Raw genomic sequence first — 17,301 nt, 5'->3', positions numbered from 1 at the left:
TAAACTTTAGTCAACTAAATTCAATTAAAGTTAACTAAAATCAATAAGATTTACTAGAAACCAACCAAAAGAAAAAATAAATAAACTAGAGTAATCAAAGTAAACCAAAGTTGCCTGAACTTAACATAATTCAACAAAAGTATAATATTTCAGTGTTTGTTATATTTTTATATCAATATTATGATGATTAATTAGAAACTAAACAATATAAAAAGAGGGTATTCCTGTACTAGAGATTATGACATGAGTGGTTGTGGTCTTGTAGCAATAAACATGAAGGCTTGTATGTTCATATGTGAGAAAATATAAGAGTTAACTTGTAGTTGTAACCGAGGATATAATGTTTATGATTGGTATATTGTTTAAATCTCATAATTTTTATTGTTTTAAAAAGAGGACTATTGTGTGGATTGGGGTGGATTTTTATATTCTCATGGGAGAATATGGAAAAGAATTTGCTTGAGGACTGAGAGTTGCTACCAATAATGAAGTAAAAGTTATGGCAATAGTTAAAGGTTTGTGCATGTTTAAAGAAAAAAGAATCATTGTCACATTAATAAGGGGGGACTCTTTCCTCATCATAAAAACATTCTCTATGTAAAGGAATCATTATATATATATTTTATCTATCTCAATTCTTTCAGAGTGGATACAATTGGAGGAATCATCTTATAGGGTCATTTTAGCAATGGTTCTAGTTTGGAAATTTTGGGTTGGAAATTTCCTGAATTCTTCTTCTAGATCCATTGGAGGCCTCTAATAACAATTGTTTATGGTCCCAAACTTACTATGGACCAATATATAATATTTTACACACCAAGACCTTTCCAACAATGCAAGAATTACATCAATCAAAGCTCATATGAGAAATTTATGCCTCCCACAATTCGATCTACCTAGTTGACGACCATGGTATGAGTGGATGCCATCTCAATCACATTACTCATACATGTATGACTAGCCATGTGTTGGATTTCAAGTAGTGTCTAGAAAGTCCAAGAACCTTATCACTAATTGAAGGTTGAGGAAGTCAATCCTTACCTCTAGATGGTTGTCTAGCTATGTTAAAATTCAGGTTGCTAAGAGAAGTAAGGGTTCCATTCTATGTTATTGTCTTTTGTTCCATAGTTAAGCATATCAACTAGGAGTGGGAATTTAGGAGAAAAACATAGGGGGTTAAGATTCTATAACAACTTGAAAAGCCACATGTCTCAAGTAACCCCATAGAGTACCATTTTTCTTTGTACTTGCACATTTCATTACCAAAGAAAAGAGAGCAGAGTAACCTCATCTTCTAGTTAGGTTTTCTCCTGTAAGAGTTTTGTAGCATAAAGTTTGTGTTTATTTGTGGATGGTGTGTGTATTTTTTTGTTCTGTATTCTTTGCATTTCATTTATTTCATGCATTTAAGCATAAAACCATTAACTAAAGAATATGGGATTTGAAGGAACTTAACCTACATAATATAGATTTAAGTTATTTCATCAAATTTGTTGTGACAATCTATTCTAGTGTAATATCCATGGAAGTTTACAAATTGTATTGGTATCATAACAATTTTCTTTGGGGTATTTTTTAGGAAGTTGTAGGGATTTAGGAATTGGTTTAATAAAGTCATAGAACTCTAGCCATGGTTGACGAGCCTATTCACAATAACCTTTATGATCTAGCAAAAGGAATATTTTTGAGGTTGGAACTACAAGTTTCCAACATCAATAACAATATGAGCCTCCTCGTGGCGGCTCTAACAAGCAAGGTTGAACCATTTGGATAGGATGGAGGCTCTAACTTAGAGGTCAAATCATAGAGGATTTTAAGAGATCAAGAAGACCCAAAAAAGGAGTCGGGGAAAGTGCCTGAGAAGGAGCAGCTGAGTTTGAGTTTCATTAACCTTACAATCCCTATTCAAGATGGAAGCAAATGTGGACATGAAAGCCATAATGTGGTGAGATTGATGCATTAAAATTGAATCGTTGGTTGCAAAAACTAGACATTTATTTCAATGTTCACCATATAGATGAAGAGCAAAATATTTCATTTTCTAGACTAAAGTTAGAGGCCATGCTTTAAGCTAGCGAGACATCCATATGGAAACACTTAGGCTGGAGGGTGATATGCTGGCAACAAGGTGGAAGAACTTCAAAACCCTCATTATAACACAATTTTACCCTATTGGGTATGTAGAGCACCAATGGATCCGATGACATTACTTTAGGTAAATGTGGGGAAATAATACATAAGAGTACACCTTTGAGTTTAGAAAGATGGCCATCATGCTAGGTATCTCTCCTAAGAACCCAATTGTACTCAAGTATCTTGGGGTCTACATAGCCATCTATGAAAGAAAGTGATGATCATCAAGCCAAGGAAAGTGGACAAAATGTGTATAGGCACAATATTTGAAAAGCAAAGACCATGAAAAAGGGCAACGAAACAATTCCAAGCAAAAAGAGCATCGAGAAGGTTCAGGGAGGGGAAGAAGAAGTGGAAAGAGGGAAAGGAGAAGAAGGCGACAACCACTACACATAAATGCAAGGATCCTAGTAACTATTCCAACTTTGATGGGCACATTGAGGAAACGTGCTAAGAAATACCTCCATAGTTAAACTCCAAGAACTACAAGAAAGATGCAAAGAAAAAAATCTTCTAGCCATAAATTTGAGCAATTAGGTCAAAAGTAGCTCTAGTGTGGACAGAAAGATTGTCTGCACATCAATGCAAAAGGAGGTGAATTGAGTAACCTTCATCATTAGGAAGATAAGGAGATGACTAAGCACTTTGACATTAAGATCCAAGTCAAGAAAACCAAGATAGATACTCTATTCGACTTTGGTTCATAGGCTAATTTCATAGTCCCTACATGTATATTAGGGATGCAATCTTCATGTGGAGATCTAACTAGTATCACTTCAGAAAGGATGAGAAGTCCTTCACATCAACATACATAAGGGCAAGTTAAATATTTCACTGGTAAATACCAACCAAGCCAAGACCTTGATTAGTTCCAATAAGCAATATGTTTTACTTTTCTTAAGAGAAAATTAGTTTAATGATGAGTCTACAAGGGCAAAGGTATCCCTAGAAGGGTCTAATAAAGAGTAGAACCATTAATTGGAGGAGTTGCTACAAGCATACATAAGAGAGTTTCAGGAACCTAAGGGCTACCACTCAAGTGGGAAGTAGAGCACGAAATGCAATTATTACCAAACTCTCCATTGCCTAATATCATGTTGTATAAATAGTGCATTCTTAAAGCAAATGAAGTGAAGAAGTAATTGCAATAACAAATAGAGTAGTGTGTGATTTGAACAAGCATCTCACCTTATTGATCACTCATCATAATTATACCAAAGAAGGATTGGATTTGGCAAATGTGCATCAATTACAAAGCATTAAACAAAATTATGCTCGAGAATTGGTACCTTATGTGCAGGATCGACAATCTATTAGATCAATTGCCACACAAAAAATACTTAACCAATATGGATCTAAAATTATGATACTGTTTGGTAATTTAATTGATGTTAAATTACTACGTAAATTATCGACCAGGGCTTGTAAACTGATGAAGTGTATGTGCACTGCATGTGCTAGAAGTCCTTATGATGTAAACAATTTCTAAATTAAATTGAGATATCTTTATGCACATATGTTACTTCAAATTTATTAAAACAACTATCATTCTTACATAAAGTAGAGATGTCACACTTAACAGAAATGAAACTAAGTTTATCACACTTGCTTGAAACTAAAATTATCACACTTGCTTAAAAGAAAGATGACACTTGTAGATTTAAAGTTACTCTGAAATAGAAGACTAAATAATCAAACCCAAATTACTTTCAACAGAAAAGGGAATTAATCTAAAATATCACTCTTAATATAAATCAAAATCTTCTTCACTCAAATGTAACTTAAACTCTATTTCAAATCTCAAATCATTTCACACTCTGTCCACAAATTCTTATGTGCATAAGAGATCTCGAGCTATTTTATCCATCCTACAACAAATTGATTAAACACAACATACTCTGTTATCACTGTCAAAAGCATTCATTAACAATTGAAACTGAAAGGTTAGATAAAATAATTCAAGGCGATATAAAATGAAAAACTGAACACTGTCTAAAAATAAGTAAGACCTTACAGCTCCAGGGGGCCCTCTTGTGAGTTGTAGGTACACACGATTACTCGGAAACTAAATATGCATCAAGACAATTTGTCATCAGAATGATCAAACTTGTCTTTACAAATGCAAAATAGAGTTTTAAAAAATAATATTCAGGTCTGTGGTATATCATGCCAAGAGGTAGATTTATAACCTCTATCAATATCTGTTTTAGAGATTTATGAGCTTATCCTACTTGATAGAGACTAAAAATAACATTGGAAGATAATATGACATGATTTCCTCATGATTTCCTATAAGAGAAGCAAATCATGAGGCTAAATATTTGTTTCCATTAATTTTCTTGCTCGCTTTGTTCTCTTTCGGCTCCTTCTTCACTGGTTGACTTTCGCGTTGACTAGACTTATACATTGTTCTTATCATCGATCCATGTCATGAAGATAGGTAAATATCATTATGCCAGCTATTAGCCACTTGCCCATATGTCTCGTTCCTCGGTTGGAGTTCCAGAACCCATCGAACCTTCAACTATGCTACAGAATCAGTCATTCGCTACATAATTGGTGCAATTCAGTAGCTTATGCAAATATTGAGTTAAATAATAAAGAACAACGAAACTTATGAAATAAAAGATGTTTAAGTACCTACTATTGCCATGAACCTTGTAAAATGATGTTTAATTAGAGTTATTAGTGTAAAAAAGGAGGATGGAGTGTAAGAAGGTTGTCAAAAAGAGACAATTTTGGGCTTCAACATTCCCCCACACAGAAGACATTGCATGTCCTCATGCACAAAATTTCAAAATTTTGTAATCCTTCTCTGTTATTAAGCTTCTTTAGAGGCTTGAGCAAGAATATCTAAGTTAGTTCTTCTTGCTTTCCTGATATTGACTGCTGTCCTTGGTTTCTTCATCAAGATCTTGTACTGCAAACTTATGACCTTTTTCTTAAGAAATTTATTTTTAGCTTTCAATTTCTTATTTTTCTCATACCATAAACCAAGATGTAACAAGATGTTATCATTTTGAGTTCTCTGGATTTCATTTTGTACCTTTAGTGTTTCATGTTCCTGCTTCAAATGTCTATTTAATACCTCCAATTCATAGATTTCCTGCTTAAGAGTGTTTACAATTTGGGGTTCTTCTGGAGGATCAAAATGAATTCCTTCATTTAAAATTTCTTCTCGATTTGAGGATGATTCAATAATTTTTCTTGTAGCTCTTCCAAAGATTTTATGTAGTCGTATATTTCTTGCTGGACAAGATCAATTTCTAGAGTTTTCCTAGCCGAACTTGCAACTAGTGATGGAACTCTCAGTTCCTCTTCTTATAAATTAATGAATTCTGGAGATTGATGACATTGTGCACGTATTGGTTTGTTAAGCCTTGCACTTCTTCTTATAGTCGATGGTGATTTTTTAGTAGTACGAGGACACTTTTTAACCTTTTCTTGTTTTGTTTCTCCTTTTGATGTACTTTTCCCTTTATTGTTGGTTATCTTTCTTCTAACATTTTTCTGCTTAAAAGTTTCCAACACACTTGTAAGAGGGGTTTCATCATTAGAATACTGATCTTGTTGTGTTTCTTGTGCAGGTGAGTTTTCCTTAGGGTTTGAGGGAAACTTTCTTCTACTCTTTCTAGGTTCTTCTTGGTCAACTTCTTTGAAATGATTTCTAATCAGAAAATCTTCCTAGTTATCCCCTTTTCAGATGGGCTTCAATTAAAAGTTTCACTAACCCATGATCATACAAGGCATTATTTATGGACTGTATTTTCCTCTCAATGTTTCCAACCATTTTTCTCAAATTATGAAGCAGGAAGTATGGTAAGTTGATTTCATTACCATCAAGAAAATTCATCATTAGGTGAGCATGGTAAAATAACATGTTTCCAAATCTACCTTCACAAGTTATGAATTTTTGAATAATTAATATCAAATTTCTCCATCTAGCTTTTAAGGCTGTCACTGGGATTCACTTCTTAAATATAGAGATATCCATCCCTGGATTTTTAAGGAAGACTTCCCATTCTTTCTCCTTAATCTTCTGGTTCTTGAACCATATTTCCCTGATTCTCAGTAATCCGGTAGCTTCTGCTACAAATGACTCTGTCAAAACCAATTTAATGTCTCCAATCTCCGCTTCTATACCATCATATGCCCGAGCAAATGATTTTGTAACTTCTTTCTCATGCCCATCAAAATTTTCAACAAATTCTAACCACTACGCTTGCTGCAACTGCTGTTTCACTTGTGGGTATCCTTCAAGAAATTTAGCCCCATTCAGTTCTGAGCGTACAATGACTCCCATGCTGAAGAAGTCTTAGTCCCTAATTGCTCTTTTTGACAGGGTTATGGAAGGAGTTTGGTTATGGAGTAGGTCAAAGAGACGAAATTTGGGTAATAGGTGAGGCGTTTTCGGTAATGGAACAGGGCCGAGTGGAATGGATATGATGCAAGGAATTGTGATGGTATGCGAAGGAAGTGGGATGATATACAGAAGGAAGGGAGTAAGTTTGAATGATAACAAGGTTTCATATCAGATTTATATCCTTTTGACAAGATATAGATATTTTCGTTAGAACCAAAGTCATGTTGTAATGAGGGTAATCATTATACAAAATGGCGGTAGCAATGAGCAATCATCTATTTAATTTCATAATTCAATGTTTTTTCCTTTATTATCTAACTAATATTTACATACCTTCTATCTTGCCTTACTAATTTTTGGATTTGTCCTTTTGTAGGTTGTACTCAGGTTGCTTTAGTTGTGATCTTCATTCAATTTTCTTTTGCCATGATCTTCATTTGCCTTGGTTGCAATTTGTCAAGTCAGTTGCGGAATTCCATGAGAGCTGCAGATTATTGACAATTTTGTAGCTGTCTTATTTTTCAAAAGAGGAATAAAAAGAAATGGGACAAGAATAGGGAATTAAAAAGAAAATCTATGCTGCCAAGAATTCTTGGTTTTCAACTTAGATTTTCTGTATAAACATGCCAACAATGTTGGTTTTCATGTTTATACAAATTTTTAATTTTCATATATATATATATATATATAGATTGTTTTTTATTTGAAAAAGAAAGTAGAAGGCTAAGTTGGAGAGGAAGAAGAATCTTCCTTGACCAACTTCAAATCAAGATTATCTTGCAGATTTCTTATGAACTCTTCCTTTGTTAATGGTTTATGATATATTCGTAATCTATGACCATTTACAAGGAAAGTTACTTTTTCTTCATCAATGGTTCTGATTATGACTGCTCCATTATCAAAGACAATTTCAATCTCATAAGGACCAAGCCAATGAGTTTGAAATTTTCCTTGAAAATCGTTAAACTTTAAATAAAAAAGCAATGCCCAATCACTGGGCTGGAATTTTCTTTCTTTGATAAACTTATCATGCCACCTGGATCTTTGCTATTGGACTATATTGGTTCTATGAATAACATCTTGTCGTATCTCATCAAGTTCATTCAATTGCTCCATTCTTTGTCTTTGGGCTTCTGATAGATCAAGACCCAATTTGACTATTGTTTTAAAAGTCTTTATCTGGAACTCAATAGGAAACAAGACTTGCTTTCCATAAACAAGTTCATAAGGAGTGTGTCCTGTTGTGTTTCTCCATGTGGTACGATATGCCCATAAAGCTTTTGGAAGCTTTTCTGCCCAATCCCTTCTATGCAGATGCACAATCTTGGTAAGAATTGCTTCAATTACTTTATTGGTAGATTCAACTTGTCCATTTGCTTGTGGATGATATGGAGTAGACTTCTGATGTTTGATTTTGTATTCCTCCATTATCTTCTGTACCAACTTGGATGTAAATTGAGTACCTTAATTTGTCACAATTTCCCTTGGGACACCAAAATGAGTGAAAATATTCTAAAAAAGAAATGAAACTACAACATTTTCAGTAGCAAAAGGAAGTGCTTTAGCTTCTACCCATTTTGTGACATAATCTGTACAAACAAGAATGTACTTTTTTTGTCTTAATGGTGTATTGATTGGACCAACAAAATCCAAAGCTCATTTCTCAAAAGGTTCAATAAGTACTTAAAGTTGTAGAGGCACTTCACTGAAACAAACTTTTCCATTAGTTGACAACTGTCACATTTCTTAACATATTCTTTGGCATCCTTAAAAAGAGGAGGCCAATAGTATCATAAGAGAAAGACTTTATAGGCAGTTCTTTTATCAACAAAATGTTCTCCACATGGTTCCTCATGACAAGCTTTTAATATATCTGGTACTTCATCCTCTCTAACACATCTTCAGATGATTAACTTAGGTCCTATTTTGTACAATTCTTCATTTATCTATGAATAAGATGCACTAGTTTGAATAACCTCTTTTTTTTCGAAGAGACAAATATGAAGGTAACTTCCATGTGGCTAAATAGTTAGCAATATCTGCAAACCAAGGAGATTTAATAGATATTGCAAAAATATATTCATCAGAAAAATTATATTCTACAAGAACATCTTTATTATCATTTTGGATTCTAGATAGAAAGTCAACAAGTTTGTTTTCCTTTCCAGGTCTATCCAAAATAGTAATATTGAATTCTTGTAATAACAATAACCATTTTGTAATTCTGCCATTAGTAATTGATTTATTCATTAAATATATAATTGCAGAATGATCTGTGTGAATGACAGTTTCATAATCAGTGATATAATATCTGAATTTATTGATGGCATGTACAATAGCTAAAAACTCCTTTTCTGTTACAGTGTAATTCAACTTTGCAGGGGTCAAATTTTTGCATGTATAATAAATGGCATAAGGAGTTAAATATTTCCGTCCTAATACAACTCCTAAATCTGTATCCAAGGTATAAGTCAAAATGTGAAAGGGTAGTTTCCAGTTTGGCCCTCTTAAAATGGGTGCTTCGGAAATGTTTTCTTTCAATGTTTCAAAGGCTTTCTGGCAATTAGAATTTGAGATGAATTCACAATCTTTTGTAAGCAATTTGAAAAGTGGAGAGGCTATCTTCATAAAGTTTTCTATAAATATTTTATAATAGCCAGTAAAACCAAGAAAACTTCTAACATCCCTTTGAAAAGTAGGAACTAATAATTTAGAAATGACTTCTATCTTAGATGCATCCACTTTGATTCCATTTCTTGAAATATGGTGGCCTAAAACAATTCCCTCAATGAACATCATAAAACATTTTTCATGGTTTAATGAGAGATTTTCTTCTTTACACTCAATGAGAACTTTTTCCAAAATTTTAAGAGTTTCTTCAAAAAATTTTCCATAGACAGTAAAATCATCCATGTAAACTTCCACACAATCATGAATTAGATAAGAAAAATGCCTAAAACTGCTCTTTGGAATGTTGCAGGTGCATTACATAACCCAAAAGGAAGTACTCGATAAGCATAAGTTCCCCATGGATAGGTAAATGTTGCTTTATTTTGATCTTCTGGAGCTACTTGGATTTGGTTATATCCATTAAAACCATCCAAGAATGAAAAATACTTTTTCCCTGCTAATGTATCAAGGACTTGATCTATAAAAAGAAGTGAAAAATGATATTTTAAAGTAGCTTTATTCAATTCCCTATAATCAATGCATACTCTCCATTTCCCATTCTTTTTCGAAACAATTACCAATGGTGAGACCCACTAGCTGTCTGGTGTTGGATAACTAAAATTCACATTTAGCAATTTTTGTGGTTCTTCTTTAACAATTTCCCTTAGGTTTGGATTCATCCTCCTCTAGGGTTGTCGGATTGGTCTGACATTTTTTTTTAATATAAATATGTTGCATACAAGTGTTAGGATCAATTCCTTTCATATTAGTGTATTCCCATGCATAAGCATATGAATGTTCTTATAACTATCACTAATTTTTTCTTTTGAGATTCTTCCAGATTATCATTAATATTCAAAGTTTTCCCTTGAAAAATTTCTATTAAAGAATTGCCAAATTTCTCCGTAGAATGTAAAGTCATTTGACGAGATGATAGATATTCAATATTACATTGTTTTTGAAAACTTTGATTTCATTCACAATATGAGGAAAATTCATTATTTTCCATTAAATTTAAAATCTAATCTTCTTCATCTATTTGTGAAGTAGCAAAAATTGGTCGTAAATCAAAGTTTTCATTATCATCATCTATCGATATTTCACTTTATACTTCTATTGTTGTTTTTTTAGGAGGATATAATGTGAATTTATTTGTTGAACTTCCATCAGAGATAAACATATCACCTTATCTACAACTTATAAAAGCATCAACTATAGCTAACCATGGTCTACCTAGAATCAATGGCTGTCCTCCTAGATTATTCTTTGGTGTCAAGATCATGAAGTCAACAGGATATTACGAAGAATCTATGGATACAAATACATCCTCTAACACACCATCAGGTTTGATAACAGATTTATCTGCCGATTGTAATAATTAGGTATATATCGAAGATTAGGAAGTTTCGTTGGATTCATTGTTTGTTTACTCATGATATTTATAGCTGCTCTTAAATCAATCAATTTATTTGGAATCTCAATACCATTAATGTGTGTTTTCACAATGAGACTTCCTGGATCTACATATTTTTGAACTTTTGTTTTTCCCATCATGATATTTGCAATTTTTCCAACTAACTGGATTCTTTTTACTTCTTTTCTTTTTCTTCCTGTTTTTTAATACTTAATTCCCTGATTGTCTTTGCAAATATTGGGATTTATTTGATATCTTGTAACAAAGGAATTTTTATACAAACATTCTTAAGTTCATCTATCATATTGTAATTAGGAAACACAATCTTTTTTTCTACCCGTTTGTCAATTTCAATCTTTTAGGAAAAGGTGGATTTTGAATAGAAACTAAAGGTTGTTTTATAATGAGAGTTGAGTTTATTGGAGTATCATTAGAATGTATATGGGTGGTTTGTTTTTGAGGATTTTCCTCTTGATGAAGAGATGTCTCTTTCTCAGAGAGGTTATCCTTCTTAGATTCCTGGATAACAACAGATGGTGACTTCTTTTCCAATACTCTACTAGATCTAAGTTGGACATTGTTTAGATCTAACAGAGTTATCATGTAATTTTGGAAATTTTGCCCTTCTATGTTGTAAACAGGCTATGAGTTTTTATTATTTGGATTTGGGTGTGGTTGAGCAGGCAGTTGATTTGGCTTTTGTGGAAATGGTAATGAAAGTTGTGGGTTTGGATTTTGAGATTGAGAGGGTTGAACAGGCCGAGGAAAATATTGTGGTGGAAAAAGAGGGTAAGATTATTGAAATTGAGGATATTGGGGATACTTGCCATAAGGATTTTTCCATGCTTGTGCCCATGGTTGAGGCCAAGGTTGCAAAGGCATGGGTGCATTCCAATTACTTTGTGGTGGTTGTGCATATGTTTGAGTGTTGAAACCTTGAGTCATATTTGATTGTGGATTTTTCCATGTTCTCTTAGCAATAAAACAAAGAGGTTCTACTTGATTTGGCATTACTTCCTCTTGATAGACATCTTTAAGACTCAGTATTGAAGAACATTCCTTTGTATCATGATTTTATGCACATATAACACATGTTTTTACACTTTTTAAGTCAAGGGGTCATTCTCTCAAGGCATGTTTCTTTCCACATTTTGGACAAAAGATAGATAATGCAACATTTCAGCCTTTTGCTTGTTTTGTATCTTAAGGGTATCTGTTTTTTCACTAAGACTCCCCAAAATATCTGTTTTGAAATTGTAAAGAAAATTGCCTATTTCAGCCCTACTTATTGTCCTAGCCGCAAATTTACTAATCCTAGACATAACATGATCTCTTGGATTTTTCTCAGTTCTTACCTTTCCTCTTGAAATGTGTATGCATAACTCACACATATCTCCAAATGATAATTAGGAAATATCTCTTTTACCCATCAAATTGAGAAGATCTATCCAATCATCTTTGATAGATTTCAACAAGAGATTTCAAGGTTTCTTCATCTAGAATATGAATTTTAGCCATTTTTACATTATAAGCAAATCTTTCAACAAAATCTCCAAGATTTTATCTTCTTTTTGCATCATTTTAAAGACTTCATCTTTAAGGTTATGGGGCATGCAATAATCCTTGTATTTTTCTAGGAACACATTTTTCATTTCTTCCCATGTTCTTATAATATGTGCTCCTAATCCCATAAACCATTTTAATGCCACATCTTTAAGAGTGGCTTGAAACAATTTCAACTTTTGAGTATCAAGCAGGTAGTCATATGATCTACACAAGACTTCAAACTCAAAGATAAATGTTTCAGGATCCTCATTTCTTAATCCATGGAAATTAGGGAGGATAGAGGGTGATATATTTTCATTTTGGTTGTGGTATCTTCATCAAAGATGGGAAATCCAAAAGGTTATGGATCTCCTCTACCAACTCCTCTTTCTCTTCCTACACCTCTTCCACCTCTTCTATTTCCTCCTCTTCCACATCCAATCCTATGTTCATCATTCACATTATGTACTTCTCCTTCCCCCTCTCCTGCCATTGTAGATTTCTCAAAGCTAATATAAAGTTCCAAAATTGGATTTCCTAGTTCCTCCTCTGGCTCTTCTATCAGTGGAATGTTAAAATAGGTTTCTTGTTTTTCTTCACTAGCAATTTCAGTTCTTGACCTTGAAGTTGTTCTCCAGTTGAATATAGAAAGATTGCACCTTCTGTTGGGTATGTAGGGTCTTCTTCTTCTACTACGGCTTCAATAGAGGAAGTTGGTGAATCTTTAAGTTGTATTTCAGATCTATGTACCTTAGGAGGTCTATGTGTGCCTGTAAATGATGGAATACGAGTTTTAGTGGATGGTATGGTACTACGAAGTCTTGGTGGGGTGAGTGGTGATGTTGGAATCGAACTCCTACCTCGACTTATGAATCTACCTTTAGAATTTCTTTCCCTATGCATAAATAATTTTTATCAATTTTTTTTTTTTAATGAAAAGTAAAAGACTCCTATATACACTTCCCCAAAAATGGTGCCAAGATGTTTGATAATTTAATTGGTGTTAAATTACTACATAAATTATCAACCAGGGCTTGTAAACTGATGAAGTGTATGTGCATTATATGTGCTAGAAGTCCTTATGATGGAAGCAATTGCTAAATTGATAACTTTATGCACATATGCTACTTAAAATTTGATTAAACCAACTATCATTCTTGCATAAAATAAAGATGTCACACTTAACATAAATGAAACTAAGTTTATCACACTTGCTTGAAACTAAAATTATCACACTTGCTTAAAAGAAAGGTCACACTTGTAGAAATAAAGTTACTCTGAAATAGAAGACTAAATAATCAAACCCAAATTACTTTCAACAAAAAAGGAAATTAATCTAAAATATCGCACTTAATATAAATCAAAATCTTTTTCATTGAAATGTAACATAAACTCTTTTTCAAATCTCAAATCATTTCACACTATGTCTACAAATTCTTATATGCATAAGAGATCTTGAGCTATTATATCCATCCAACAACAAACTAATTAAACACAACGTACTCTGTTATGAACTCTGTTATCACTATCAAAAGCATTCATTAACAACCGAATCTGAAAGGTTAGATAAAATAATTCAAAGCGATATAAAATGCAATAATGAATGTTTTCTAAAAATAAGTAAGACCTTACAGCTCTGGGGGGCCCTCCTATGAGTTGTAGGTATTCACGATTACTCAGAAACTAAATACGCATCAAGACAATTGCTCAACAAAATGATCAAACTTGCCTTTATAAATGGAAAATAGAGTTTTTAAAAATAATATTCAGGTCTGTCGTTTATCATGTTGAGAGGTAGATTTATAACTTCTATCAATAATTGTTTTAGATATTTACGAGCCTATCCTACTCAACAGAGACTAAAAATAACATAAGAAGATAATATGACATGATTTCCTATAAGAGAAGCAAATCATGAGGCTAAATATCTGCTTCCATTATTTTTCTCGCTTGCCTGGTTCGCCTTCGACTCCTTATTTGCTGGTTGAATTCCGCGTTGACTGGACTTATCCAGTGTTATCATCGATCCAGGTCATGAATATAGGTAATATCGTTATGCTAGCTATTAGCCACTTTCCCATATGTCTCGCTCCTCGGCTGGAGTTCCAGAACCCATCGAACCTGCAGAATCAGTTGTTAGCTGCAGAATTGGTGCAATACAGTAGTTTATGCAACTATTGAGTTAATAATAAAGAACAATGAAACTTATGAAATTAAAGTTGTTTAAGTACCTGCTATTTCCATGAGCCTTGTAGATTGATGCTTAATTAGAGTTATTAGAGTAAAAAAGGAGGAGGATGGAGTGTAAGAAGGTTGTAAAAAGGAGACAATTTTGGGCTTCAACGGATACCACCAAGTTCGAGTGAAAGAAAAAGATACTTGGAAGACTACCTTCAAAACCAGACAAGGTTTGTATCAAAGGTTAGTCGCGGCATTTGGTTTATGCATTGCATAAATTATGTTTATGAGACTGGGGAATGATGTACTACGCTCATATCTAGATACATTTCTTATAGGCTATTTGGACGATTTATTGGTTTATAGCGCTACGTGGGAGGAGCATAACTCACATCTTTTGTAGGTGCTAGAGACTTTGAAGAAACACCATCTGTGAGGTAACCTTATGAAATACAAGTTTTTCCAGTAATGTCTAGTGCATTTGGGGTATGTGATTGGTGGATGGGAGTTTAAGATAAATCCTGTGAAGATGAAGGCTATCATGAAGTCGTAGTTACAACAAATGTCATAGCTAGGAGTTTGGAGTTTTGTTGGGGTAGCACAGTGTTTGTGAGAGTTCATAGTTTCATTTTCAGTAGTAGCTACACCACTTCACTCCATAGTAGTGAGAGGCAAGAGTTCTCGGTGGGAGAAGAACCAATAAAAGGATTTTAATGAGTTGAAAAGAAAAACCAATCAAGCACCAATTCTCACATTACCAAACTTGCAAAATCCCTTTGAAGTGGAGACAAATTCAAGTAGGTATGCCATGGGAGCAATCTTGATGCAAGGAGGAAGGTTTGTATGTTATCATTTTGAAATATTTCATGGTGCAATTCTCAACTACCCTACCAATGACAAATAACTCTATGCCCCATTACAATTTGTTAGAAATTGGAAACATTGTTTGACGGGTAAGGAAACCATCATCCACATAGATCACCAGTCTTTATAATATCTGCAAGCCCAAATTAAGATAAAACATATCATACATTAAAGGTGGACAAAGTGCTTACAATAATTTCATCTAGTTACAAGAATGACATCACATGATAGAAATGCTCTCAAAGCCAACCAAATCCAAAATTACAACTTTGGAAACACTAATGCACATGGAGCCTTTCACTCATAATGCATACACAACCGATGAGGACTTCAGGGAGGTGTTTCAATAGCTATAGGGCTAGATTAATGTAAAAGATGATGATAACAAAGATGACTATCATCTGCAAAATGAGTTACTCTATAATATGGAAAAACTTTTTGTTCCTAAAGGTGAAAGACTGCAGCTTATCAGAGAGGATCACGCATCTAAGGTTGTATCACATTTTGGCTTTGGAAAAACAATTACCAACTTATAGAGGTATGTGTACTAGCTTAAAATGAAAGAAAATGTAACATATTACATTAGAGGAAGTATATTTTTTTGTACTACCATGCCTAGTAACAAGAAGCAAGGTCTATAACATCCCTTACCGGTACCCACTATACCTTGAGAAATCATTGACATGGATTTTATGGGGGGTTTACCAATAACTGGGAAGGGATATGAATACCTTTTTATGGTAATTAATTGGTTTAGCAAGACGTGCATTCTCATGCCTTGTAAAATACCACTAAAGGACAAAAAGCAACAAAAATTTTCTTTGAATGGGGTTGGGTGCAGTTTGCGATACCAACGAGCACATTTTAGACAAGGACACCGGATTTCTCAATGGATATTGGAGTATGCTGTGGGAGAATATGGACATGAAGTTGAAGATACCTACTAAATTCCATCTATAAATAGATGGGCAAATAGAAATAGTGAACATGATCTATAAATTATCGTGGATATTCCATTAGAACAATTTGTCATAATAGATCTAATAAAATTATTAAGATATTCATTGTTAATTTTTCCTTAGATTCTATATTCTTTAGTTAATTGATTTTCTGCTTAATTAATTGAATTAGTTGAAATGCAAGCAATATAAAATAGAATGAAATATGCACAACATCCATAATAGATGTAAATATTTTCCCTTGGAAACCTTTATGGGAGAAAACCCAACTAGAAGGTTGTTGGGTTGTGTTATATTCTTTCCACGACTACCCCACACACGAGGGGGCAGTAACCCCCCTGCACGGTGTTCGAGGCAGTGCCTGGAGAATTTTTTTTTGGATCCTATATTAGGTGGACATACCTACCTATGATTTTGTACATGGATTTCGCACATGGTTTTGGGCATAATGGTTTTCTATCCATGGTATTTTGTAGATCTGGTCAAGGGAACCGCGATTATGTTCTAATCCAAGGTTAATGGATTGGGGTTTATGGATGCTTCGATATGTATATATATGTATTGTAACATTGAAAGGAACATAATGAAAAATCAATTTGGTAGTCTTGGTTTCGGGATCCAGGGAAAATCTCTGTGTATCTATTTTATGTTTTATGTTCTTGCCATTATTTATTTTCTGTTTTTTAAAATTCATATGCATGTAATTTTTGTAAAAGGTTAAAACCTACATTTGGTATCCGAGTTGTTTTTGCTTCAAGAGGACGCCTTTGCTGCTGAGGGATTTTTGCTCAGGCCTGTGGTAGACCCTGTTTAGTGGGAGATCTGCGGGATCGATTCTTGTGGTGAAAGAAGATGGCTAGAAGTGGAAAGATAGAGATCGGGAAATTTAATGGTCATAGTTTTGAGTTGTGGAAACTCAAGATGGAGGATCTGCTGGTGGATAAAGATCAGTGAATTGCAGTAGATCCTGGTACTAAACCAACAATAATGTTAGTTGAATATTGGGCGAAGTTGGATCGGAAGGCAAAGAGCACAATACGATTGTGTGTCTCAGATTTAGTATTGCTGAATGTATCAGGGGAAGCTTCGACGAAGGCTTTGTGGGACAAGTTAGGGACTTTGTACCAATCTAAGTCTTTGGTGAATAAACTGTTCCTACAAAAAAATATGTATAA

General features: G+C 33.7%; 1 protein-coding gene across 1 annotated transcript in view; it reads left to right on the top strand.

Moving 5' to 3' along the window:
- LOC149237060 (uncharacterized) overlaps positions 1–9,679 on the top strand; it is a 162,954-nt gene extending 153,275 nt beyond the window's left edge. The window contains exon 3 of the mRNA XM_089366736.1: positions 9,477–9,679. Within this exon, the coding sequence (XP_089222862.1) occupies positions 9,477–9,511 (35 nt within the window). The 3' untranslated portion in view covers positions 9,512–9,679. The remainder of the gene's footprint in view (positions 1–9,476) is intronic.
- The last annotated feature ends 7,622 nt before the right edge of the window (positions 9,680–17,301 follow it).

This window comes from Pinus tabuliformis, chromosome 8 (assembly GCF_031772625.1).
Source record: "Pinus tabuliformis cultivar Carrire ecotype Pingquan chromosome 8, CPIR1, whole genome shotgun sequence".
NCBI classification, from domain to species: domain Eukaryota; kingdom Viridiplantae; phylum Streptophyta; class Pinopsida; order Pinales; family Pinaceae; genus Pinus; species Pinus tabuliformis.
The sequence above is the reverse complement of the archived record's forward strand: the minus strand, read 5'-3'. Positions and strand labels throughout refer to the sequence as shown.